At 33.6% G+C, this 27,153-nt stretch overlaps 3 protein-coding genes across 3 annotated transcripts; 1 reads left to right on the top strand and 2 right to left on the bottom strand.

The window, feature by feature from the left end:
- Positions 1-2,514: 2,514 nt before the first annotated feature.
- On the bottom strand, positions 2,515-11,864 carry LOC128204498 (uncharacterized). The gene is made up of 4 exons (XM_052905912.1): positions 11,518-11,864; positions 10,678-10,805; positions 9,100-9,252; positions 2,515-7,458 (listed from the first exon to the last, which is right to left on the bottom strand). The coding sequence occupies exons 1-4, from the start codon at positions 11,652-11,654 to the stop codon at positions 7,196-7,198; spliced, it is 681 nt and encodes a 226-aa protein (XP_052761872.1). The 5' UTR covers positions 11,655-11,864; the 3' UTR covers positions 2,515-7,195.
- Positions 11,865-11,986: 122 nt separating this feature from the next.
- On the top strand, positions 11,987-16,318 carry LOC128206172 (uncharacterized). Its single transcript, XM_052908476.1, has 3 exons — positions 11,987-12,278; positions 13,045-13,197; positions 14,304-16,318. The coding sequence occupies exons 1-3, from the start codon at positions 12,032-12,034 to the stop codon at positions 14,489-14,491; spliced, it is 588 nt and encodes a 195-aa protein (XP_052764436.1). The 5' UTR covers positions 11,987-12,031; the 3' UTR covers positions 14,492-16,318.
- A 1,571-nt stretch (positions 16,319-17,889) lies between these two features.
- Positions 17,890-26,996, bottom strand: LOC128206171 (uncharacterized). The gene is made up of 6 exons (XM_052908475.1): positions 26,789-26,996; positions 22,765-22,832; positions 22,311-22,490; positions 20,523-20,735; positions 19,516-19,608; positions 17,890-19,004 (listed from the first exon to the last, which is right to left on the bottom strand). The coding sequence occupies exons 1-6, from the start codon at positions 26,889-26,891 to the stop codon at positions 18,816-18,818; spliced, it is 846 nt and encodes a 281-aa protein (XP_052764435.1). The 5' UTR covers positions 26,892-26,996; the 3' UTR covers positions 17,890-18,815.
- Positions 26,997-27,153: the final 157 nt, after the last annotated feature.

The raw sequence follows: 27,153 nt of genomic DNA, 5'->3' as shown, positions 1-27,153 counted from the left end.
CATTTATAACTACAAAATGCAGTGGAGGTGTTCGGCTTTTAGTGTTTCCCTTATACTCGTTCGGGTTGTTTATAGCTCACTTGGTGAAGTCCACCATAATTTCTTAATAATCCGATGGAATTGGGCGGAGATTAATATTAAGGCGCTCGCAATTTATCTTGACACTATTCAATGCCCCGTCAAAATTAGATTGAAATGTACAGGTGCATTGGGTAAGTGGTAACAACGGTACTTGGTACCTTTATTATTATTTATATTATTGTATATTTGTTTTTCGCCATCTCTGAGTCTGATATTGCAACCACCCCTTGTGCCTACGATGGATTATTATGGCAGGCATTTTTCCTTCGTCAACAATTGCTTCAAGCATCATCTCCTCCTAATCCCTAAGTATTATCAGCCAAACTTTACAGAAAGTCCGTTCCCATTTAGTATTGTCTATTGGTCCCCTTCCAAATTCGTTCAAAGTTTGCACCTAAGATCAGCAGGGGCTCCACATCAGAAATGGCTTGTTTTTCATTGGCTCTTTCAACAAAATGCTATGAACTGTATTTCTTGTTGAAGCTACTATATTGAAGTTTGATAAATATATACAGTTTCGTGAATACATGTGAATAGCTAAATTGCGTTCTAAGGTGGCTTTCTGGTCGATATCTGATATTTGAAGCTACAATATTGACGGTTATGGGCTATTTTTACAGTTTTGCACTTGTCTGGCATTCATCTGTTGACATATTTCCTACAATGTTAAGCTCAGCAATGTAATTTGGATCCTGATTACGATTAGACAAACATATGTCATTATTGTTATTGTATGGCCTAATCCAAGTCCTAATGACCGTCGTTCTCAGTTCTAATGCTGAAGCTTTAAAATTTAGACGATTGTATCGTCTTGCAAACAAACTTAGAAGATGTCCATGGATTACCTTGACCGTAACCTGTAGACCTACTGTCTATTTTTTGACGGTTCAGCTTAGAAATTTGGAAAAAGAAAAAGTCCAAAAGTGTTATTAAGCGACCTTCGCCATGACATAAAATCATCTACTTTCATATTGTTTAAGCTTAGGCATTAAATAGTGGACCAATATTGCAATCATCCTTCTTGTACTGATATTCAATATTGCTATTAGTTGGATCTAAGAAAGATGTAGCTAATCAGATTACTTGTTATTTATAAATGACAAAAAGAATGAATGGCCATAAGATTGATTTAAGCCGCATATTAAATACAACCCCGGGGTTGACCTAAACCTGGATCTTTTACGTCTTTTTTAATCTTCATCAATTCAAACCAATATTATTATTGTCCTTTTTGGTCAAAACGTTTCCCCTTAGTTCTGCATAAAAATAATGATCGTCAAAATATCCCACGAACATTCACTCTTATTTTCCTCAATAAAGTGAATTATTCAACTTCTGACTTGTTTCGCTAGAGTAGCCTCCCTTGACTTCAATACACAAAAGTACGTCACATATTCATACGCGCAACCTACTTCATATTAGGACATTTGACATAAAGCGGTAAATTTAAATCAATTTGAAGAAAAATAAAAAGGAATAAATAGTCAGGTATGTAATAAATGGAATGTTACGATCAGACGCTTTTCTGGAGACCTGTATCAAGTCTCGTTCGGTGTGAAAACACGTATCCGTCTCGATCTGAGGTATCGACGGATACGTTGTAACACACCGAACTCGACGTCACCAAGAAGAGTCCTATCATAATATCCCCTATTATTCTGTGGAACAGGTTTGTAAAAAAGGCAAAATCAGGTTTGCTGTGCCTACAGCCTTTCAGCGCTTTCAGTGTTCTAATTTAGGTATGGCAAAGGTTAACTTTTTGCACGCCGCCAACGAAGCCGAAATGGACGCCAATGCTTTAAAAATACTTCGATTGTTTTCTTCGAATAACAGACAAACTAAAAGTATCCTCAAAGCAGGATGCATGATTTTAGCCCCACGAAATGTAATTGCAGAACTTTTAGGACAAAAAATGAAATTGGTGAAAATACTCAGGTTAGCGATATGTGTGTAATCAAGCAAGATCATACAATATTTATCGTAGAGTTTTGGCCATTGTGACTGCTCCTCACTTCTCGTATATTCCACACGATATCTCGAAGCCCTATCGCAAAAAGGACTTAACTCAAAATATATACAGAAATGACGCCAGTATTGCACTGAGCCCTAAATCACCAGCTTCGTTTATGTGATCTATTGGTAAAATATCATTCAAATATTAATATATATATATACAGAACGAACGCACTTTGCCGGTGAGAATTTTCACATTCATGACATTAATAAATAAGGTGTAAAGCAATATCCAAGATAGTTTTGGCTCGAGCCTCCTAGGGAACCCTCCTAGGGAACGTTGTGTTAGACTATCAAAAAGACAACAATACTTGTTTCTACAGCGGACTCGAGGTTGATTAACATCATCATTTAACTGTCAATCGAATGAATTAGTATTAACCTACAGTTGGTTTTGGGGAGTTATAAAAAGCAGCACAATTTACAAAAAACCAGTTTTATTATAAATGTTAATTAATAATAGCATTACAAAAACACATGTTCTTTTCATAACTTGTACATGCTTTATGTGATAAAAAAAATTTTGAACAATAAAATATTTAGAAACTATGTATAAGTATATGAACATTTATATAATTACACACTTTAATTCACAATGAAAATGCACCACAAACTGCTAAACAGTGTTACCTTGAAACCATGATTATTTTTATCCCATTATCACTTTTATTACAGGTGCCGTTTTTTAACTATATCTATTAACTTCTATCTAAATATTTATTCAAGGAAATAATAAACGTTTTTAATTTACATATACAATATGTAACCATTTTTATTTGGTTATACACATACACATAATGCTACAACACTCAAAAGACCATAATTGCGTAATACAAAGAATATAAATTGAAGCTAGGTGTGAATTGAGGGTACCAATTGTTTTGTAATTAGTTTATTACAAGTATAATTACCTAAAATGTAAACATTAAAACATACTTTAAATGAAAATCTAAGCAAGAGTGCAGTGAAGCAAATGACCACACTCTTCTGTTTCTCTTCAGTCGAAAAAGGGGCATAATTTGACAAAGTCTAAGCCACAGTTGTGGGCCTTACTACTCATGTACATACTCCTACTTGTAACATTTGTACTAAGTCTAGTGAGAATATCTTTCAACTTTTTAAGTTTTAGCCCAGGTCCATGTGTTTGCACTACTGTGTAAATGACCCCAGGGCTTGGACAATTATACTCTTCCTTTTTTCTATGAAAAATAAAGACGACCTTAAAATACCATTGACTTAAGAATTTATATAGCAGCTATGCCTTATTTTTTGTTACAGTGACATTTGTTTTCAAAAAGGTTTTTAACATGTACCAAATTAAACAATTTTCAAAATGCTACAAACATTGTTCTGTACAGGTTTCATAAGAAAATAACCAATAGATGACATCAGTTTCACATACTCTAAGGTCAACACTCTTAAAGATTCTAAGTGACAAATATAAATTGGTATTATTTGAAGAACTATTTTCATGTGAAGAGAAAGAACAGGCCACCTCATCACCGGACTTATCACTGCGTACAGGATCATACGATTGAGAATTTCAGTAAATGATTGTATCAAGATTACTTACTGAACTGAAAGCGTTATTTTCACATTCAAACTAGCTGTGTCTTATGTGACCAGCAAAAAAAATGTTTTGAAATAAGTAATACAAGTTCGAAAAATCAAACGCTACGTGATTGATGATAGGAGGGTTGAATGTTGTTATTAAAAAAAAATATATAAGGCCAATTTATGATAAGGCTAGGATTATTTGGTTTTTAAAAAATGGCATATTTGCATTTCCAAGTTTTATGTTCATACTACAGAAAAGTATACATCAGCAATATGGAAAACTCGACTAAGGCTTTAATGAAATTTGGCCATTTCATTTACTTATAATATATGTATAATATTAATCAGCAACATCCAGAAAAAACGTTCAAATGAATACCAATAATTAGTGTAGTTTCCATGGCATCAACCATTAACATTTTTATTACATGAAAATTGTTCCTCAGGTAATCTATAAAAAATTGTATGACTCCTTGAGTTTACTCTTCATTGATGTTTCAGCCTAATGGCCATTTTCAAAATATCAACACATAAATTCTGGTAACATTACAGACCTAGCATGACAAATGTACTATTTATATATAGAATGACTTTAAACAGGAAATAACATCATAGTATACAAGTTAGCCAAAACAACACATGACATTAACATTCAAGTCACTGCGACTATGTAAGTCATAGATAAGTGATGAATAGAATTATACAAAGATAAGGCCATACCAAATTGATTCTTTGTATCACTTCCAGGTTTCCATTTCAAAACCTACCTATCTGGCAGGAAAAAAACTCACAATTTAGTGCCAAGAACAAATCTAATACTCTCTTCTCAACAGAATAGCCTTGATAGCAATGTTCACCAATGAAAATCATAAGAAAGCACCTAAAGCCAATTGCATAAATTTTCTTTGGTTTGGTTAAAGTAAGCCAAAACCTTTAATGATTGGTCAATATTTATCTAATACATACTGATGACCAATCAAATTGCTTAAATGGGCAAACTAGCCGAAAAATAACCTATGGATAACTTATATAAATCTATTTTTATACAATTGTGTAATTGCAGGTAAATACTTTTAGGAAATTATTGTTTGTGATAAATGCCTTGACTCAAATCATTGTAATTTGAATTATGAAGCTGAAGCCAATCATATTTCTTTTTTTAAGAGTTTGGTAAGCTTTTGGATAATTTGTAAACATTGAACCAATTAAGCATGGCCTTATATCTTAATATACAAAATAACTGATGGCGGTGCATTATATGCTAAATCTATTTATGCCCTGTAAAATGTAATATATATATATATGAAGAAACAATAACAAAGGCCATTCAGACATTTAAGTTTAAGCAGTAATTGGATTGATATACATAAATTTACAACAATATTAAAAACAAAACATAAAGCTCTTAAAATAAGGAAATGAACTGGTAAAATCTTTAATGAGCATGAAACTTTATTTGTACCATGATGGAGACATTTTTTTTTATAAACTATTTTTATTTTTTTTGAAACTCCAATATTGGAATGGTAACACATAGAATGGGCGTAACGCCATAAATTTCAAACTATTTACTTATACTGCATGTTGTTTACTTCAGCGTTGTCCTTGAAAAAAATTGGTACCAAACAGTAACATCACCCGAAACATTCTTGATTGAAATAATACACCCTCGCTGAAGAACTCTTTTATAATCTCAATAACTTGGGTTGTGGGTGCCGTATTACATATGCCTAAATATATGCAAGATTGATTATAAGATGCAATCTCTGCTAAAACACACAGAAACATTATATGTCATTATAATTCTACTCCAATATGCCAAATAATAAAAAAACACAAGATATGTATGCAAAAAGCCTTAACAACAATTAAACAACAGATGCTCTACATCAAAAAAAAAATAACGTACAATATATTCATGAAATCATTATGATCAAGCAGTTTAAAAAAATCTTTTGTATGATCTCCACCAGAGAAAATTGGGTGAAGGCATTTATAAAGAGTGGACAAATTGAATGCACAGCTATGAAATATAAAAAAAAACTATAATTGTCAAATTGGGTTCCCAGTGATTTAAAATCAGTAAAATAAATCATAACAGAAATTTCATAAGTGTAAACAGGCATTTGATATATATATATATATATATATATATATATATATATATATATATATAGCGGCTCTTGTACTGTCTCCCTATAGAGCTAGTTTTTATAACAATGCGGTTTAAAATGTCCGCCTGCGGAGCTACTTAGCAAGTGGTCATGGGTTGGATCCCTCGGAATTTGTGCAGTTTGTACTGCATTTGGCACCCAATGTGGGATTGCTTTGTCTATGATTTCTCATCTTATGGGCCCAGTGTAGGCGGTCAATGTGGCTCATAAAAATGGATTTAGAAATAAGCATTTTTTTAAAAAGACTTAATATTGTTCCATTAACAAGGCTGTAACCTTTTTCTCCAAATATAGACATAGAATTATGCACATCTATTAAATATGAAAAAAAATATAATGGTCAAATAGGGCTTCATCATCATAGCTAATCTAGATACTAATGGTTTTAGTATGGGGGCTCCACCCCCCAAAAAATCATTCAAGTTCACTTTTTATGTCAATTATTGGAGAAAAACAAATGATAAAAATTCTGACTTGAATTGTTAAAATCTTCTTGGGCATGTCAAAAGTTTGCACCCCAACCCCCATGCATACATTTTAAACCATATCAATTAGGTTTCAGATGAAAGGGGCGCATGTCAAAAGTTTGCGCCCTATAAGTAGTGTGCCATAACTTAGGGGCCCAAAATTTTGACATGCCCAAGAAGATTTAAACAATGCAAATCCGAAATGGTACATTTGAGCATGTTTTTTACTTTTCCATAAACTCTAACAATTTCTGGATCAGCCCCTGCGATTTGAAATCTAACCACCTAGCCTTGATTTGATATTCACTTAACCCATTTTTAACCAATGAAAAATATGTACAAACCTTGGACAAACATATGTACATGGATTTGGATTAGAAGGAAATCATATGTATGAGATTTGGCTACATGGGAGTTGATCGTCGGGTCATTGTTCTGTTATATCTGTTACAAGTTGATTGGTTTGTTATTGTATACAGCTTGAAAATCTGCTTTTCTACCAATGATATTCATATTAAAATATTTTTCTGAGCATAGTTGTAACTATTTATTTTAAATATTCAGATTTCCTAATTTGTCAAAAGTAGTCGGTGCTTTTGCCCCCCTCCCCCTGCATTTCAGGAACAGGGCCGGGGTCTTTCTAATTGGAAAAAAAGGCGTCATTCTGACTCAATTTGAGAAGTACAATTTTACATATAGAATAAACACAATTGTTTAAAAATATAGACTGTAAAGATAAAAAGAATGTAATTGAGTATGTTTCTTAAAGAATACTCTAACACTTCCACACAAAAGCAATTTGTGGTCCATTTTTTCTATAACATAAACAGGTATGTTTGATATTGGAATCGGGGCGGAATATCTGCCCAAAATTGCATGGTCACAAAAAACACTGATAGTCCCTCACCGATAGTATCTATTGGCACTTTCATGATGTCTATAACTTCTCATCTCATGGGCCCTGTATGCAGTTGATGTGGATCCCCCTTTACGTATCATAATGTAGTACACACAGTAACACATGCAAGAGAATAAAGCAGCGATGCCACCCATCACAGCCAGATAGAACGACCATGAGAGATGTCGAAATCGGGGCTGCTTCAGCCAAGACCTGTCCGTGCCAGCGTGTGAGCCGAAATATATACTGCTTACAGCGATCAGCACACCTACAAATTTGTATAAAGACATCAGTATATGAGCAGAATTTCTTGACCCACTATTAAGCAAGGGAGATCAGAGTGATTTTATTTTTTCAGTCATAAAAGGGGCATTTAAATTTTGACATTTACTAATTATGCTGTTACAGTGTGCATAATGTCTTTGGCAACATGAATGCCAAATTCTATTAGAATATCTAGAATGGTTTCAGAGTTATGGCAATGGTAAAAGCTTTTGCATGAGAATGACAATGATGATGCTATGCCGACAATGATGATGCTATGCCGACAATGATGATGCTATGCCTACAATGATGATGCTATGCTGACAATGATGATGCTATGCCGACAATGATGATGCTATGCCGACAATGATGATGCTATGCCGACAATGATGATGCTATGCCTACAATGATGATGCTATGCTGACAATGATGATGCTATGTCTACAATGATGATGCTATGCCTACAATGATGATGCAATGCCGACAATGATGATGCTATGCTGATAATGATGATGCTATGCCGACAATGATGATGCTATGCCGACAATGATGATGCTATGCCGACAATGATGAGGCTATGCTGACAATGATGAAGCTATGCCGAAAATGATGATGCTATGCAGACAGTGATGATGCTATGCCGACAATGATGATGCTTTGCTGACAATGATGATGCTATGCTGACAATGATGATGCTTTGCTGACAATGATGATGCTATGCCGACAATGAGGCCTGTGAGGCATTGATCACAATACCTTAACCTTTTTCTTACAAAAAAAGCAGACGAGATAAAATTAGAGCTAAAAATACTTTCTGTTCACTATTGTAGATGAGTTCACTCAGAATGCATGATATAAATCATTATGAAAGAAATATCAAGCATTGGAACAAAATTTACTTACTACTTCTATTTTATTATTATGTATATTTTATAACCTTATATAGAGAAACCTAATATAAAGGATGCGCTTCATTCGGAACTCCTCGGCCATTTTTATCGAAAACAACCTCTGATGTATATATGGACGGTTTACAATGACTTTAATAACTTTAACTACACTGCATTAGTAGATCACGTAGCAATTTCAATTTAGCAGTTAAACTTTATTACTTTACTCTTAGGAATGTTTGCAATAATACACTTAACTGGCAATCAATCAATTAAAACTTAGATCTACAAATACAAGCTAATTTAATAATATAATTCAAAATTTTATGAACTACTCTCACTGATCAATGTACCAGAATACATCTGAGGTTGGTTTCAATAAAAATGGCCAAGGAGTTCCCAATGGGATGCTAGCACTTAAACTGGTCAACTTTCGAAAATTTTAAGTGAAAATATAAGTCAAAGAAAAGTATTTCCAATTTCATCGACTTTTGTACAGCATAAAACACTTGTTAATAGGCTTTTATCAAATCAAATGTTGTAATTGCACTTTGGTGACAACATTGATTTGATTAATGTTTCTATAGTTACAATATCCACTAGTGTTCTACAGTATATTATGTCTACTACTTGGCTGAGCCAAAATTTTGCTTTATCAGCTGCTAAAAATCAATAAAAGCTGACTGTGATTTACCAAAATGCATGTATGGTAGCAATCTAAATCTTTTTAAACAAAGTTTATGTATGTCTCGTACCTATAATAAGATTGGAAGACAGGAGGTAAAGAGCTGCATATTTCTGCTGGGTGGAGGGCATACACTTGATGAGAACGAGGAGACCAACCAAGTTGTTGAGCATGGTCAGAATCACGCTGATTGTCATCAACGCCTGGCTGGCCGCAAACCAACCTGGTAGAAAAAGAACAGTAGGTTTTTGATCAAGCCATTCTGGCAGATAAAGTATAATAGATTGTCCAGCAATGTCAAAATCACATGGACTGTCATTAACGCCTGGCTGGCCACAAACCAAATTCTGAAAAGAAAAAATGATATATGAATTATCATCGTCACAACTGCTTGATGGTCATCAATGCCTCTGGACTGATAGAAACCAAACTTGCAAGAGAGGAATGGGAGAAACACTTGTGAATGAATATAAACATAATACAAACATAATAGCGATCATATCTTATTGATGATGTATAAATTGAAAACAGTAATAATGTATGTCTTCACAATGCAATGTTATTCCAATTTGGCTTATTTAAACATTATATTATTAAAAGGTTGGGGAAGAAAGCTGGCATGCATGTATCTACAATTTATGTTTCGCACAATGTACTTTACCCTTAAAGATGGTTATTAACAGCTGATTATTATTTTTCTAGAATTTAGAAAATAAAATCTGAATAAACACTGAAATTCGAAAAAAAATGGTGTCTCAAAGGCAAAGCTTTTTCTTATTTAAGCCAATCTTTCTTTGTTTTATTAATATCAAATTTCCAAAGAGGGTGTGCTTCTCCACATAATAACTTATATATATCCACATATAATTATATATAACCCCAATGGATTTTTGATTTTATAGAAAGTTGAAATATCGTCGACAAATCATGTTTAATAGTTGAATTGTGTTCCATGACGTGTTAAGCAGTCCATAAAAAGTTGTATTTTCTTTATTTTCAGGGTCAAGACTGATTTTACCCAACTGAGGCCACAGGCAACTAGTATTAAAAGTAAGCCAGGGGCAGCTGTTGGGATCTGCATCATATATTCAAGTCTCTGTGTGCTTCTCTGACTAATCTTGAGATACATGTATTTACCCATGAATTATCCCATAAGCATTCCATTCAAATGAGAACATTGCCTCATAATGTTTTTATATCATTATCATGTTATAATAAATTAATATTTATAAAAAAATATATAAAATAATCAATGCTTAAGTCTTATAGGTTTTGAAGCTTTTTTGGTCTTAATTTAAAATAATCTTTTTTATCTTCTTTGTTTAAAAAATCTTCATTTTCTTGCCCATTTATGAAAAATCCCTTAGATTTTTTACAAAATTGATGAGATATGTTTCCTTAAAAAAAAAGTATTTCCCCGAGTACAATGACTGGAGCCTAAAATTTAACAGTAGCACGAGTCTATGGACATTCAAACATTTCTTTACAATTATAAATTATTCTATTAATATATACTGAATCTTGTATTCAATAATATGACGCTTTACTTTATTAAACACACAAACAGGCATTTTCCGATTCTGGTACGACTTTGTAGTGATATGATTTGTCTTGTAATCATTACTATAAGACCTCATTTACAACTTACTTGTAATGATGTACTGCCTGATGGCATCATATTCCCGTGCAAAGATCCACCAGCATCCATTGTAAACACGTCCAAGCCCATCTCTGTAATCTGAATAGCTGGAAAAACATATCTCCCACAACCCCAATCTGAAATTATAAAATTATTAATGTTGTATTCATTTTATCATATTAAATATTCAACTTAAAATCTCATGAAACTTATGCAAAAAAAAAGAACAAATAGTTTTGATTTCATTTTCAATAAATATAGGTCAGGTAGGTTCACACCTGGGCAGCGTATGTGAGCGTGCATTGTTATGCCACACCCATATGGCAACGCCCCTCCTCTTAAAAATAACTGAAATAGGAGAATTATTCCCCCTGGCGGGAATAGTCTGTGAACTGTTATTTGTACTTTATCTTTTTTTAAAAACAATATTATGCATAAAGCATATGTGAGCATAAAAATGCCCAAGTAGGTAGGCTGGGATTAAAAAAGGCGAAGGTTATATACACATGTACATGTACAAAAAAATGTACAGTATATTAGTAAAATACTAAAAACTGTGAACTCTGCACATGTCTTTCACGTTCAAGAAACAAACAAAACTTAAACCAAAAGCAATAAAAAATAGTCAGAAAAAAAATGCTGGCAATAAAGAAATTATATTAGATACCGGTGCAAAACATGACTCATTAGTGAACAGGACAATTTAGCACACATATGTATGTGAGTGCCCATTTTTTTTTATAAAGATGATGATTTTCTCATTTAAATAAGTAAATAAGTTAACGCAATAACACAATATTCACACAGCATCTGACTGAGACTGTACATATATATAGTAAAAGAACCCACCTTTCCAAGCCTGTAGTTTGAACATGTCCTTGGTCTGGTTCAATCCAATATGGGGTGGCAAACGCCAATATTATAAGGAGACTTCCTACCAGACCAGTTAAAAATCCAAAAATTGACCAACAGCTGGCAAAGCCCATAGTGTTTTTTTTTTAATTTACAAAAAAACAACAGCCACGAAAATACCTGTCAAACTCTAATGAAACGGTCCATTATTTTACCTAGGAAGGTTAATTTTTTTCCCCGATTTAGTTTTCACGTACAAAAAACAACTTTAATACTTTTGTCGTCAGTGGTTAAACAATATATAATGATGAATCTGATAGTCATCATTTTATCTTTTACAAACCGTTATTGATATCTCCGATAGTGTTTCACCTTCGAATGACCCATCTTAATAAATGGACCATTCCACATTGTTGACAGCAATCGGCACGCCTTGGATTTTACCGTTCATTCCCTTATGAAATACCTTTGATGACCTAATTACAGGTGTGAGTCGGACAAATTTTCAAAGATGGAGAAGGGGACTTATGCCATGTTTTGCTTGTGTTTCGCTATTTTTTGTTTGTTGATCGCCTTCGCAAGTCCGTACTGGGTGGAAAGCTTTGAGAAGTCCGACAACAAATTTGTGAAATGTGGCTTGTGGGAATTCTGTTTCAATGATTATTCGTTTTGGAAAGATTACAACGGAAAGCGGTTTTTGGGGTGCTGGTACATTTTCTCGGATCAGTATAGACCACTTTGGGAATGGCTGTCTCCTCGTAAGATATAAGTCTTTAAACTCAGTTTCGTATTTTACTTTAACTTACATTAAACATGTATTATCAGTGACACCATGTGAACACCTGTAATTTACCTGTGTTTGAAAATACCGGAAATGAGCATGTCAGAAAGTGTACTTGTTATCAATGTTGACTCATAGTCTCATACTGAGGAACATGTCCTTTAATTTCTAAATTCAAGAACTTAGTTGAGAAAATCAAATCATTGTTTAATTTACATTATGTAATCTCAGTCCATATAAACAGCCGCAATAATAATGACTGCCAAAATGTAAAATAAAGTTCCCTTAATGCTCATTATTGTGGCTAACTGTCACCTGTACTTACGGACAACTGTGTGCCATACCCTAATGCATCGACAATGCAGAATGTAAGAACTAGCAGTCATTACTAAGCGCAGTCGTAGCATCAATAATGAGCGATCAGGGATACTTTTTTTGTTATTTTGACATTTCTTATGTATCCCTGTAACGAGTCTGCCATAGTAAAAAAAAAACGTCAAAAGACTCTTTGACGGCCATTTAGGTGGACTAAGAGCAGTCATTGATGCTAGGGTTCTGGGCAGTCATGGGTTCATGTCCAGCAGCTGGCATACATTAATTCCAAAATTTATTTTTAAGTTATTGACACTGCTGGTAGTCGAAGCCACTTGTTCAACTCTTCTTGCTCAGTGGATCTATCAATCAACAAAGTCAGCGTATAAAAATACCTTATCATGACATTTTTTGTTTATTTCCACTTCCAGCATGGTTCATCGGATGCCAAGTTATGATCAGTGTAACCCTGTTGTTCCAAGTGGTCTCGTGTGTGGTGGCCACTCTGGCCTACTGGCGGTGTCTGCCCATGTACCTGAAGGAAATCATCTATATGGGGACAGCATTAGTGGCTTTGCTCTGTAGTAAGTAGTAATTTGCCCATAAAAGGCAACAAAGAAAAATAAATATTTTTAATCTGTGTAAGTGTCATATGTAGAATTGAAATGACACAAAACCATCCTCAAATATATATATTTACAACTGTTAAACCATAACACAGCTAAATTTGATATAGTGTTTGGTCCAAACAGTGTAATAAAGATTTTGGATTTTATGGATAGTGTAAGTGACCCGGTTTTGTCCAAAACCATTATTTTTTTGTCGGTGTTTAATTTCAATCAATTCATTTAACACCAGAGCCAAATTCCTGCGAACCATAATTATGGACTGATTTACTTTTAAGTAACATGTATGATAACTAACAAATGCACTTGTATTTGGGTCCAGTTTACCTTTTCCTTAAACAGTAGGTTACAAACTATCAAGGGAAGTTGTAATTTAATTTAAGTGTCCTATAAATTTTCAATTCACATTTGGCTTTACATTTTGGTAAAATGAAATGATCAGAGGAGACCAAGCAGTTTAAATGAGTCAGACTCAGATTTCTTGCCACCAATAAATGTTAGAATTGATTTAATTTATGTGTACTCAGATATGGTCTCAAAATTATATGATATAACATTTTTGCTGAAGCTTAAATTTATTTAAAAAAAACACTTATGTCTTGGAAAACATTTTTTTTTTGCATTCTCTCAGTGAAAACATGAGTCTAGAACTAGATTTGTACATAAGCTTTTATAAGGACAGACTGGTAAAACCTGAAGATTGATCTTTTCACTGATTTTAGTAGGTCATTTTTGTCTTACCTGTCTGTTTGATGAAGGCGTAGCCTTAGTGTCATCAGCATTGCCGTTGTGCAAAAACCTTAACCTTGGCTAAAACTTAAAAACAGTTCACAAGATATTCTAACAGACTTTTTACACATTTTAACAGAGACAATACATGACTAATATGGCAGATAACTGTATAAATATAACATATAAATATAGAGTTGTGCCCCTTTTTTAATAAAACCCCCCAGAAAGATTAGCTATGGTGTTCCCTCCACGGCATTCTTGTTATCAAATCCATTGAATGCTAAAGGCAATAAATTCTGTAAGAATATATGATTGTAATTTTTATATTTCAGCTGTGTTGATCTTTATCACCTTGATACTTATGGGGATTAAGAAGGAAGACCGAGGCTGGATGCCGCGGCCCGACCAGAACTACTTGTCATGGTCCTATGGACTCGCGTGTATTTCCGGATGGTTTATGCTGTTTGCTGCCGGGGCTTTTGCGAAAGCAGCTAGTGATGATACTAAAGAAAGATACTGATTCATTGTTTACAAACTAAATACATACTGAGGGCTCAGTGAACGATGGACAACACATGATACATGTATATAAAAAGAAGTTACAATGGTCTTGTATTGCGTCATCCATTCAGGTTCTTAGGTCACCTTCTTTGTATATATTGGACCTGCATGCTTTTTCACCACACTTTGTAAATAGACAGTGTATGTAATACAGTGTAGATATGCTATTCACCCATGCTATACTTCATTTCTAGTTTAATGTTAGGTAAACTTCACATACATTTTGGTAAAACATAGCAATAACAATCTCTCTCCGCATATTTGTAAACAATATCATTAGAATTCAAACAATAATTGCTTAAGTGGGTATATTTGATGTCCAGCAAGTCATACCTTTATTTCTTAATTTGTTATAATTTCAAAGAAGTTTATTTTCCATCTAAATCATAATAGGAAAGCATGGTATTTTCCTGTTGATTTCATAAAAGAACATTTTTTAATCACTCATCATTTTCTGTATTTCAACTGAAAACACGTTGGATGTTAACATTTAAATGGAAAGCAAAATTTATTAAAAGTTTAGTGTATTATAATGTTGCTTTTCTTACTGGATATCATCACAGTATTCACTCTTCTTATAAGTGGAAATTAATACAATATACTGTTGATATTTCTTCCGCAACTATATTTTAGCAAAGTATTGAAGTCACATGTCAATGCTTTCATTTTGTCATAGAAAATTATAATATGTTGCAATCTGGGCTTAAAGATTTTTTGATACATTTTACATTTTTTGAAACACTCTGTTACCATATCAATAAATTATTAAGACGCTGATCATGGATCGGGAAAGTTACTTTGAAAACCAAGAACATTTTGTGTACATATTAAGCCTTCCCTCTTAGCCAGTAGCTATATATATGCAGTAGTTATAGATACTTTGTGAATTCATTTAACTGTATGTTTTTCTGAAGCACCACAGTTTATTCATTCATATATGATGTATAAATCTATAGTTATGATATGTATTGAAATGTTGATCTATGATAATAATGGCTGTCTTTATTCATTTCTCACAGAATAAAACTTCTTGTGATGTATGCACATGTTTGCCAACGTATTAAAGATGACATACAGTTTTACACTGAAATATATGTTTTCATAATGAAATTGCCTATCAGCCTAGAAAAACAACATCCATAATTGATTTGATATGTAGTTTAACAACTTAGCAGACATAATATCATAATTTGATTTATAGCATGCTGAACATATGTTACAATGTAAGACATTAAGAACATATACGGTAAAATCTTAATGATGGAGAAATTCTCACTAACTTCACAGACTCCTTAATCATTAAGATTTTACCTTCAAATTATGTTTCAACATAAATGTTAGCCAATTAAATGAACTATTTTAATTCTGGGGCTGTATAACATAAATTACATTTATATCTTGGATTTAACATATTAAAAATTAGAATTCATGAGTGATATACATTTTGGACTGATCTTCAAATAATTTCAATGAATTATGAACCAGACATTAGAAATAAGTTTGAGAATTAAAATGAATACTTAGTACATTATACTGCTCCAGGATTTTAAAGGGTAGCTAAATGAAGTTGGCTCTTGATATTTGATTTAAATCTGAACTGAAATTGTTTTGTTAGTGATGGTCACTAAGTGTTTTATGCCATGCTTGGTGTATCATTGTGATTCATTGTACATATATATATATACATCATTCTTTTTCCATACAAAACTATTCATGTTCCTTTTTTACGCATTGTAAATGTAATCAAATATTCATGTCCATATATTTTAATAAACCATTTTTCTTACACTTTGTTTGTCCAAATGATAAAAATTAATATTTTTTAACAAATAAGGATATATTGGATTATGTTATCTACATTTCAGGTCAATAAATCACCAGAAAGCCTTCAATGAGTATGATGCTTAACCATAAGATTTGTAGTTCTAAAACTCAACAGAATTATATGACATTATAATTTTGTTACCTGCCTGCTAATAACTGGTTACAATCTAAGATATTTAGAATATAAAGGTAATTAAACTTTTATTGACTTAAAGAATGGCTAATTATAACTGACTAGTCAATTCCTAATCATTAAGACTTTACCTAATATGTATCATTCACTTCTATCTTGGTGTGCCTTTCAACTGATGCAACATATCATCAACTTGATATACATCCACAAACTTGTTTTGACCTTGACCTTGAATGCTGTTTCCAGTCTTGCATCATCATATATTGTGAGATAACTGAACGCAGTATTGGTTTTAATGCATTTCACAGTAGTTTGGTGGGAATGAACTTCTGCTTTGGTGTTATATGACCTTTACATTTTAATAACATTTCAACTAAAACATTCATTCTTTTCTTCAAATTTGTCAAAGGGTTCACTCCTACCAATGATTCAGCATAAAGTAACTATGGACTACTGCAGTTTAGTAATGTCAGAAAATCAGATATTTATGCATTTTAAGAAGTTCTTAAAATAATGCTGCTATAAGTCACTTTCAGCAACATTGGTGCGTTGGTAGTTATGCATGCAGGCAAATGCTATGCACATTAAGTTGGTAATTGCTTGTATGATCATTGCCAATGCTGATCAGTTGTCTTTTAGTCAATCGAGGGAAAACTCGACAATAATTAAGGCCAGTCAACTCCACTATGTGTAAGGCCAGTCAACTCGACAATTAATAAGACCATCAAATCTGCAGACACCTCCACTATAATTAAGGCCAGTTAACTTTACAATTGTCAAGGCCAGTCAACACCGCTGTAATTAAGGCCAATCAACTTGATAAGGTATGGCCAAGGTAATAACAGACCTTGCAACACATGTTCATTTTAATATTGGTACTATGTGTGCACTATGTTTTATGTGTAATTATACATTTTGGGTTATGGCTAAGATAAAGAGTTTTGCGAAACTACAGACTAGGGTGCCTTGCCAGGTCAATGGATATTGATACACATGAGTAAACTGTCACCGTCACTGGCAACAAGTGGTCTTGAATTTCATTTGAATTATACATGTAATCTTCAACATTTGTTTTCATTATGTCCAAGCTAAAGTTTTCGCAGGAGAAAGCTGCAGCGCCCCAAACACCACAACTTATATCAGAATACTATGAGAGTTTTATCCTCACACAACAAAGGACTTCGCAGAGGAAATATTAAGAATGCTGACTTCACACATTTAGTCTTGCGTAATACTCAATCTCAAACATCTACTACTGGTAGTTAATGTGAACCAGCATGCACATTTTCATGATCAATGCATGATGCACTCTTTAAACAGACTTTAAACTCTTGAATCAGATGTGGCCATTACAATATTTGGACCTATATGATTACAATATGTAATACAATAAAGAAAACTATCACAATACTGTTTATTTATTTTTGGATCAAGTTGATCAGCATTTTATGGCAAGTTTGGTGTACCTATATTTATACTATCATACAATAACATTTGAAAAATTGAAATAAAATGCACAGTGTTTGATATAAAACAAGTGAAAACCAAAAATCATTTACAAATAATAATGCACTGCTACACACGGTACATGTCAGATTCCACCCATTTCATTGGTCAAAAGGCTGTCACATGACACATCATAGAAAGTGATAGGGGCATATTCATTAACAATATCACAAACCAACAAGTGACTCAGGACAAGATGTCATTTCTGTTTTACTCTTTGATAAAAAAAAAAGACCAGAGGTAGAATTTACATTGGTTATGTCATTTCTGAGGTTTTGGGTGTACTGAATAAATATGATTTCAAAAAAGTTTCTTGACAGATCATTCCAACATGCATATATTAACAAAGCACACACTGGGCCGCAATGTCCATGAATATCACTTTTTATGGTCCATAAAACAGGTCATATACCTCATCATCTGTAAATAACTCTATACTTTATTATGCAAAAAGTAACACACTAACACACATTAATTTATTAACACCTTACACATTCGCCTGATATTTATTAACACTTAACATTTACCAGATTAACACCTTAAAATAAAAAATTTACCTGACAGTTATTGATCAGATTTGTATTTGCGAGATCTTAGCACTGTAAATGCTTCACTGTTAAAAATAATAGAACAATGTTCAGGTGAACAGATAAAGTAAGATTTTAAACCTTCCATGCACCAACTAATAAATCCTCTATTGTTTAAACACACTTCTAGTTAAAGTTGATCACATTCCTTCATGACTTTTCAGTCGCAGAGTTGAAAACTGTAAAACTTGGACAAAACAGAACTAAACACAGATATGCGATATGACCTTCATTTAACTGTTAATATCTCCTAGTTCCTGTGCACGTAACGTTGCAGCTTCAACAGCGTCTATAAGCGTGGCTCGGAAGCCAGCTCTTTCCAGTTTGTGTAGCGCCGCGATAGTTGTGCCCCCCGGAGAGCAGACCTCATCCTTCAACTGTCCTGGGTGTTTACCCGTTTCCAGAACCATTTTTGCCGCTCCCTGAAGATTGTGAAAAATGAAGATTTTTCATAACTTTTTATACTCGCTGAAGGTAATACATCAAGCACTATTTTTTACGCTCTGACACTTAGGATTGTAAAAAAAAATTCCAAGCAATTTATTTTGATACTCGCTAAAGATTGAGAAACATGAAATAAAAAATGTGACACATTTGATACTTGGTGAATAATGTGAAATATTGTAAGACCTTAACTAATTCACTTAAAAAAAGTATAATTGAAGAACTAAATTGATGTCTGCTGACAATTTGAAATCTTTGCGCAAAATCCAGTATTGAATTCACAATAGACAAGTAAATGTTGAAGTTAAATATCCAAGGACATCCTGACTTCACCATTGAATGAGCTGAGAAGTCACTTTCTCTCTAAAATTTGATCATTGAACCACCCTTAGGATGACAATGACAATATTTCTTTCCTTCTTTTTCCTTCAAATATCAGGTAAGCTAAAAAATCAATCATTATATAATAAGGCCATGTTAATTACATACCAGCATTGTCTGAGCAGCAAGTTTCATGGCCAAGTCTCGAGGTAGTCCCATCTTTACACCGCCATCTGCAAGGGCCTCAATCGCCATATACGTCTGAAATAAGTGATTTTATAAGAGCCATGTATGTCTGAAATAAGAAATTTGGGCCTTATTCCAAATATGCATTTCAAATAGGGTATTTTTTAAGGGATCAATCATCATCTTCGTCTGAAAAAGACATTGTTTAAGGGCCTCAATCACCATATATATGTCTGAACTAAGACAACATTTTAAACTTTAATATTAGGGCCTCAATCTCTATATTTGTCTAAAATAAAAGATTATTTTAGGGCCTTAATCACCATATTCGTCTAAAATTAGACTTTATTTTAAACTTTTCTTTATATTATACAACAATTGTGAAAAAAAACTGTATTAACTTACGCCAAATCTCAACTGGCATATTGTTAGCATGGTGTTGCCTGAGTGTGGGGTTTTAAGATGTTGGTGAAACCAGAGTACTATGAGGAAACCCACTTAAAAGTCTGGCTTGGTGGCCTAGTGTCAAACACATGTATGCCTGGGCTAGGAATCAGACCTGGGGGGCCTTAGTGGGAAGTTAGTGTTCTAACCACTGTCAGAACTAGACAGTTAATATGAGACAAAATACCAGTCATATTGACTTTCAAGTTCGCATAGTGATAAGAACACTAACGTCTTAAACATACACATATGACTACATACACAAGAATGTATAAACAAGAATGGTGACAAGCGAACATCTTGTGTGTAAACTTGAATAGTGGCATAACTTATGCATAATTAAAGAAGGAACTATGGGCCAAAGCCGCCTTGCAAACATGTATGTTTTGTCTCCGTTAACAAGTGTACCAAGTTTCATTCAAATATCTTGGATGTTTTGGGGGTTAAAGCCAAATGCATTTTGACAACACCAAGGCTATCACAATTCCTTAATAATTTTTCAAAAACTGACATGCTTTTCAAATTAGCTTTTGTATTTAGCTTACATATGCAGGTCCACTTCCACTCAGCCCTGTCACAGCGTCAAGCAGTTTCTCTGAGCCAGGTTCTGCAATTCCGATACACTGCAACAGCTCGATAACAAGGTCTGTATCCCCATCCACAACCGCTTGACCAGGGGCGAGCACTGAGGCTGCTGCCAGGACCAGAGCTGGGGTGTTGGGCATCACCCTGATAACTCGGGATCCTTTCGGAAGTAACTGAAATAGGGAGGAGGCGTATAGTACAAAGTTTAATATCTAGTTTAGGAATAGGCATACAAGTTTAAAAATGTTGATGTTTCCCTAAATGCTATTTTGAATAGGTATTACCAGGAAAACCAGGAGCAACCAATGATGCTGCTGGCTTGACTAGCCAAAGGTTGTTGGGCATCACCAGTATAACTAGTGAGCCTGTAAGTAGCTGCAGGAGGCAATGGAAGGGGCGATTTTGTTTATTATATTATTATTACAAGGTAAGATAAACTTTAACATAAACTTGCTGCTTCCTATTAAGCCAAATACAAATAGTTATCACTCGGATCATGTGACGGATCGAGGTTCATCCAGATCATATTACAGAAGCGAAGCATCACTCAAATCACCTTACAGAAGAAAAGTATCACCCAGATCACCTAACAGACAGGAGAAGATTGATTAAGGAATGTATCAAATGCAGGGCTTTTTCTGCCAATTTTGGAGAGAAAAAAAACCTAGACAAATTTGGAAAATTTGTGTACTAAATTTGTCAGTTTTTAGATTTATAAAGTACCTGCAAAAGTGCCGGCTTAAGATTTTTCAAATCATGTAATAATTGTCAAAATGGGGAATAAATTCTCAACAAAGTCATCATTTTGAGCAATTTTGTCAGTGAAATTAGTTTTTTTTTACCATGAATCATGAATGTCACTTAAAAGTGCTGATAAATACATGAATGAATTGTTCCCGCGCTAAAACTCTGCGCCTGCAATATTGGTCACTGTGTAAGTAGAGAAGCCAGGCTTTTCGTGGCAAAGATTTCATCTCATTTGGGATATCTTTCTTAAAATGTCAAATAAAAATACATATTTGGCATTGGGATGGGTCAGACATTCTGACCTGTGAGAATGGCAGGGAAAGGTCTGATATGTGTTCATTAATTTTGTTATTCAGTATTGGAGGAAATGAAAGTGGGCGAAAGATCAAAACATTCATTTGTAAAATAACATTCTAGCAAGCAATTTCTTTCATTTAAAAAGTTTGCATTGAAGAGTGTGGCATATGGTCTTTTCATAGCTCCAATGCCTTATAATAATCAAGTGCTCAGCGCAAGATGAATATACATGTAGCTTCTTCTATTTTTAAATGAAGTTACAGCCTCCTTGCTATAACTGAAGTGAGCCCGTCCTGAGGTAAAATACTGAAGCAATTTTTACTTTCGCTACATTCTCCATACTATCCAGGCCCCAATTTCTCCAATCACCTTTAGTCCCTTATAAGAGCATCAAGTTCAGCTTACTATTTTTGATTTGGTATAAATATAGAAATCTTCCTTTTTAAGGAGTTTCAAGCCTTTTAAAGAAAACAATATTTGAGAAAAATAACATCCTTTTTGTCTTATAAAATCATATTTCGGTAAGAAATTTTGCTAAGTGAAATAAGACACTTTAGTAAGTTATGCTAATTAAAGAGTTTTTGAGAAATTGGGGCCAGCACATTATGAATATAATTTGCTTGATCATAATAAAAATATTACGAATATAAATGGTCAAAACATAAAAAAGCGTAAAAGGATAACTATACCACAGAAGTGAATACCTGTTCGATGGCTGAGATTGGTATTCCTGCTGCAATGGAAACTAAAAGCTTTGTCTTGGAAACATCTGAGGATACCTCTTTCAATATTGGGCTCACAACGTTGGGCTTGACGGCCAGAACGATCAAGTCACTTCGAGTCACGACCTCTCGGTTGCACTCTGTTATTTTCACTCCCAAGTCCTACAATAAGAAAGACTTATTTGTTTAAACTTTAAATTTGTTTCAAAGAGAAATCCTTTAGAAAGAGGCAATACAATTTAAAGTAAGTGTATTTGTGAGAGGCTATTTTACAGAAAACTGGTATTTTCAGTCTGATAGAAATTGGGAAAAGGAGTCAATACATCCATCCCCCACTTCTCCAAACTCCTGTTTACCATGTGTTTTTTTTGTTTGTTTTAAACATCAAACTGTTCCATAGTTACATAATAACAAACAACTTTCATCTATGCCTCACCTTTTTGATGCTGTTTAACATATGTGGGTTCACATCACTTAGCATTATGTTTTCAGCCTTTATGACACCTGAAATATTTTTGACAAAATAATTATTATTACAAATTTAATAACTACTATTATATATATCATAAATTCAGCCCCATTCAGAATGATTCAACATAAAAAAATACATTTCCCCCCTAAAAATGTGAACATAAGATTTCCAATTTCATGTTTTTTTTTTGTTTTTTTTTATTAAATCAATTTTTATTTTCTACTCACCACATGTTAAAGGGGCACTTGTAATATATAGGTTGATACAAACACTTTTTGTTATTATGTCAACTCATTTGACTGCAATGATTAAAACAAAAAAGGTCTTAAGCATACATAAGATTTGAATACAGATAAAAAGGTATCAATTATTAATTAGGCCAGAGTTTTTATATCTTTAGATTTACGGGAGCGCCGTACCTAAATATTGCAAAACCCAAATAAAAATAAAATTCATTTTCGTAGTTTTATTTTTATTTTTTCCGACGAACGTTGCTCCAAGGTTAAGAAAAAAATAAAATTAGTGTTCTATAACCCATATCTCAGAACCAACTGGTGTACCAATTGTCATTCATTATCGGTCTTTTTACTGCACAAACCACGTAAACCAGTCGGAAATACGCGGGGAAACAGAACAGGTACCCGTTACCATAACAACATCCTGTCAAACGTGTAAGTACTTTTTTCTTATAGAATACTGAAAATGATGCAATAATAGCATAGTGTGTGTTTCCGATAAAACAGAAAAAAATCTGAACATAAGACAATGGCAGTCAGTGCAAGAAGTCAAACTTATCCGTTGCTTATTGCCAACGGGCATAGCTGGAATTAGAAGGATATTTTTCAGGACTGATTCTAAAATCAGTTCTAAGACCTGTTTTTTTGAAACATATAACACTTGTAAAATTTGTCTTAATGCTCCCGAATTTTCTTTGGTGAAGTACATAAATGTAGATTTTGACTGTGTATCCGTAAGCCCTGTCAAACTTTGAAGTGAAGAGGAATTTCCATCAGGGCTTCTACTTCTTTTGGTTATATTTTCTATATAAAAACCACATCACGGTAAATTGTCACGGTGCTATTTCGTTAAAGACAGAAAAACACATTTGACCTCCTTATTATACCGTGTCTGAAACTGTGTTCAATGTTTGATTACTTCACAATGGAAAGGATATGCTTATATTGTGGGCAAAAGGTTAGAATTGGCCATTTAAACTTCTTTTTTACACTGACATGTTTCATAAAATCCATGGGTTGATAATATATGCACCTCATATGCATAGATGCATTCGAACAAATATATACAATTAATTTCAATGAGCGTTTGAACTCACAGTGTTGAGGTCAATATTTTCAGTCAATAAAAGGATCTTTTAATTATGCTTTTGAAACTTTATGGTGATCTATCACCCTTTTTTCAGCCTATGAAATAGCTGACACAAGTAAGGTGTGTTTTGTCTTCATGATATAAGAAGATTTAAAAAATAAAAAAAATCGGAGAAAAATCCGTTTTATTTTTATTTATTTCTCCTTTGGGACATTTTATGCATTTTATTTTTATTTTTATTTCCTCCTCCTTACCCAACTTTTTGAAAAATCTCCCGTAAATCTAAAGATAAAAAACTCTGGCCTTAGCTACATGGCCATGAATTCCCCAGTTAAAAAAGCACCTTGGCCATGAATTCCCCAGTTAAAAAAGCACCTTGGCCATGAATTCCCCAGTTAAAAAAGCGCCTTGGCCATGAATTCCCCAGTTAAAAAAGCACCTTGGCCATGAATTCCCCAGTTAAAAAAGCACCTTGGCCATGAATTCCCCAGTTAAAAAAGCACCTTGGCCATGAATTCCCCAGTTAAAAAAGCGCCTTGGCCATGAATTCCCCAGTTAAAAAAGCACCAAAATATTGCTTATATTATTTGAACTGTACAAAAATCATACACTTTTTTGTTTTGATTATTCAAGTCAAGTAAGTGAAACATAATAAATGCATTAAAATCAAAAACATATTATTGTTGCATCTATGAAGTTTTTAACCTGCACTGTGCCCCTTTAACACTGTGTAAGAAAGTTATTCAATCTTCAAAACATCTGACACTTTTCATGTCTGGTAGGATCCTTGGTTAAAATATAAATAATTAGTTTTTGAGTTGACAAGAAAAATGAGTTTTGTAGAACCTGTATCAGATACATTCCATGATTGCACGTAAACCTGTATTGTGTCCTTATGATAAACATTTTCTGCTATGAAAAGTTGTGTTCGGATGTTCAATCATTTCTTTTTGGCCTTGAATGTTTGAAAAAAAGACTGTTAAAATAATTCATATCTATGAATTTTTTTTAATGAAACAGTTGCAACTTAGAACAATTTACTTAACAAATTGTTTATTGTTTTTCTTATTATCTTAACAAATGTGAGAAATCAAGAGGTTGAAAGCCTTCATTTCTTAGGGTTTGAAAAGTCGGTGTTTTAGGGAGGGGATGTCTTAGCCCTTTTATGGATTGAAATGAAAAAGGGGTTGAAAAGTCTTTGATTTCACAAAGGGATTGAAAAGTCTGCAGACTTGGGTACTGGGCCTCTTTGGAAATGAGCCTTTAGACCAGTATTCCATGTTTTCATTGTGTCAGTCTGTCAGGAGTACAAGTCATGGGTTAACAGCTAACATCTTACTGGCATATTGCAATAGCCTAGGAGTCAATGGTTCTATTTGTTGTAAATCTAGAGTAGAAGCAATAACTGTAGTTGCGGCCATGTTTAAACTCTATTAGGCACACTTTAGTCTGAAATTGGTGATATGGTTGTAGTGTAGAATCTCAAAGTAAAAGTGCAAACTTTTTGGACTCAAATAAATACCTCTTAAATTTCGCTTCTCCAAATGTCAAAATTTAGTCACGTGGGGGATGATGTCATATGCCCGCAAGCATTTATAATATTGAGGTTCCGCAGGGATATCTTTAAATACAATTATTACTAGACCTACTTTACAAAGTTTGTGACATATCATCAATCATCTAGCATAATGGGAAAAATTATTTAAAATACATATCAAGTAAATAAACTGCTGATACCATTGACATTGTTTTTGTGTTGTGCAGCATTTGATGCGAAAACAAAGCTAAAAGGAAGCAGATTTGTACTTTCAAAATTTTGCAAATTCGGACAAATGAGTTATAGGCAGAAAACACACATACCAATACTTCTGAGAAGTATAAAATACATACACAGGTTAAACATTTACTGCATGATTGTCATTTAGATTTCTATTTAAATATCTGTATATTGACTTGATGTTTTAGGCTCTGAATGCATGTTTTTGGGACGTCGGTTATGTCCACATTTCTTACAGGAAATTATATAATAACAAATTTCTTTTCTTTTATTCTTTATCTTATCCTTTATTCTTTTTCATGTCGGTCAATATATAGGACCCAACATTGCTCTTTCAAAATTTCATGCATATATATATGTTCAGTAGTCATTCTAAAATGCCGTCCAGGCTTTTTTTAATGATGTCCAGGCTAAACATCATTACAAAAAGAAGCCTGGACGGCATTTTAGAATGACTAATTTGTTGAATAACTCACACAAAATAAAAATAAACAACTCCAAAATTAAGACGGAATAAAGCACCTGCCCAGTAGATTTTCCAGACAATTACAGAAATTTCCAACTGATGTCCTGAAATAGTCCCATGCGGCCAGTCTTTTATACAACCTACATGTGACATCAGTTGGAAATTTCTGTAATTGTACATTGTATGCAGTTTGTGTGTGAAAAAGAAATGAAGTTTTCATTTCCATGAATAGCCCTAATATATATTCTTCTAACAAAAACTGCTATTCTGAATGAAAAACATTTAATTTTTGACAGTATTCGATGTAAAATGCAGCTTAGAAGTCATTGAAAGCAATCAGCTGACCGATCGAAAACGTAAACAAACATGTACACGACTTTCAAGGTAGACACATTGGCAATCAAAATTAACTCCCTTACCTGCGGAAATGAAACCCCTCGCCATGGCTTGTGCCATCCGTCCAGCCCCTATAAATCCCACCGTCATGTTTTCAGAAATTCGTGTTTTTCGTTCTGAAGCCATTGAGTTGATTTCAACTTTCAGCTTTTAAATGAATATTCATACAATTATACGATGTTCGCGAAAATTGATTACTCAATTCCAATTAGAGTTGTCTATCTGCATTGGTTCCCAGCACTACACGTTAAAACATTACAAATCGATTACAATACGGGGTATAAGAGAGCGCGCTTGATTGACAGATACGCCCGCCCATTATCACGCCGGTTCTTCATGTCAGTTTATGATGTAATATATCGTCATATGTCTGGCTGCGATGTAAATC

Source organism: Mya arenaria, chromosome 10, assembly GCF_026914265.1.
Source record: "Mya arenaria isolate MELC-2E11 chromosome 10, ASM2691426v1".
In the NCBI taxonomy this organism is placed as follows: domain Eukaryota; kingdom Metazoa; phylum Mollusca; class Bivalvia; order Myida; family Myidae; genus Mya; species Mya arenaria.
Note: the sequence above shows the minus strand (reverse complement) of the source record. Positions and strands in the feature narration are given on the sequence as shown.

What these genes read in the sequence shown, in the direction of transcription:
- LOC128204498 (XM_052905912.1), bottom strand. Translation starts at nt 11,654, where the DNA reads ATGGGCTTTGCCAGCTGTTGGTCAATTTTTGGATTTTTAACTGGTCTG. An exon ending in CAGGCAGTACATCATTACAA is followed by an intron (nt 9,253 to 10,677) that starts GTAAGTTGTAAA and finishes TTTTTCTACCAG; the next exon opens with GTTGGTTTGCGGCCAGCCAG. An exon ending in GTCTTCCAATCTTATTATAG is followed by an intron (nt 7,459 to 9,099) that starts GTACGAGACATA and finishes ACAAATTTGTAG; the next exon opens with GTGTGCTGATCGCTGTAAGC.
- LOC128206172 (XM_052908476.1), top strand. Translation starts at nt 12,032, where the DNA reads ATGGAGAAGGGGACTTATGCCATGTTTTGCTTGTGTTTCGCTATTTTT. An exon ending in TTGGGAATGGCTGTCTCCTC is followed by an intron (nt 12,279 to 13,044) that starts GTAAGATATAAG and finishes TTCCACTTCCAG; the next exon opens with CATGGTTCATCGGATGCCAA. An exon ending in ATTAGTGGCTTTGCTCTGTA is followed by an intron (nt 13,198 to 14,303) that starts GTAAGTAGTAAT and finishes TTTATATTTCAG; the next exon opens with CTGTGTTGATCTTTATCACC.
- LOC128206171 (XM_052908475.1), bottom strand. Translation starts at nt 26,891, where the DNA reads ATGGCTTCAGAACGAAAAACACGAATTTCTGAAAACATGACGGTGGGA. An exon ending in GAGGGGTTTCATTTCCGCAG is followed by an intron (nt 22,833 to 26,788) that starts GTAAGGGAGTTA and finishes AAAATATTTCAG; the next exon opens with GTGTCATAAAGGCTGAAAAC. An exon ending in GTGGAAGTGGACCTGCATAT is followed by an intron (nt 19,609 to 20,522) that starts GTAAGCTAAATA and finishes CACTTATTTCAG; the next exon opens with ACGTATATGGCGATTGAGGC.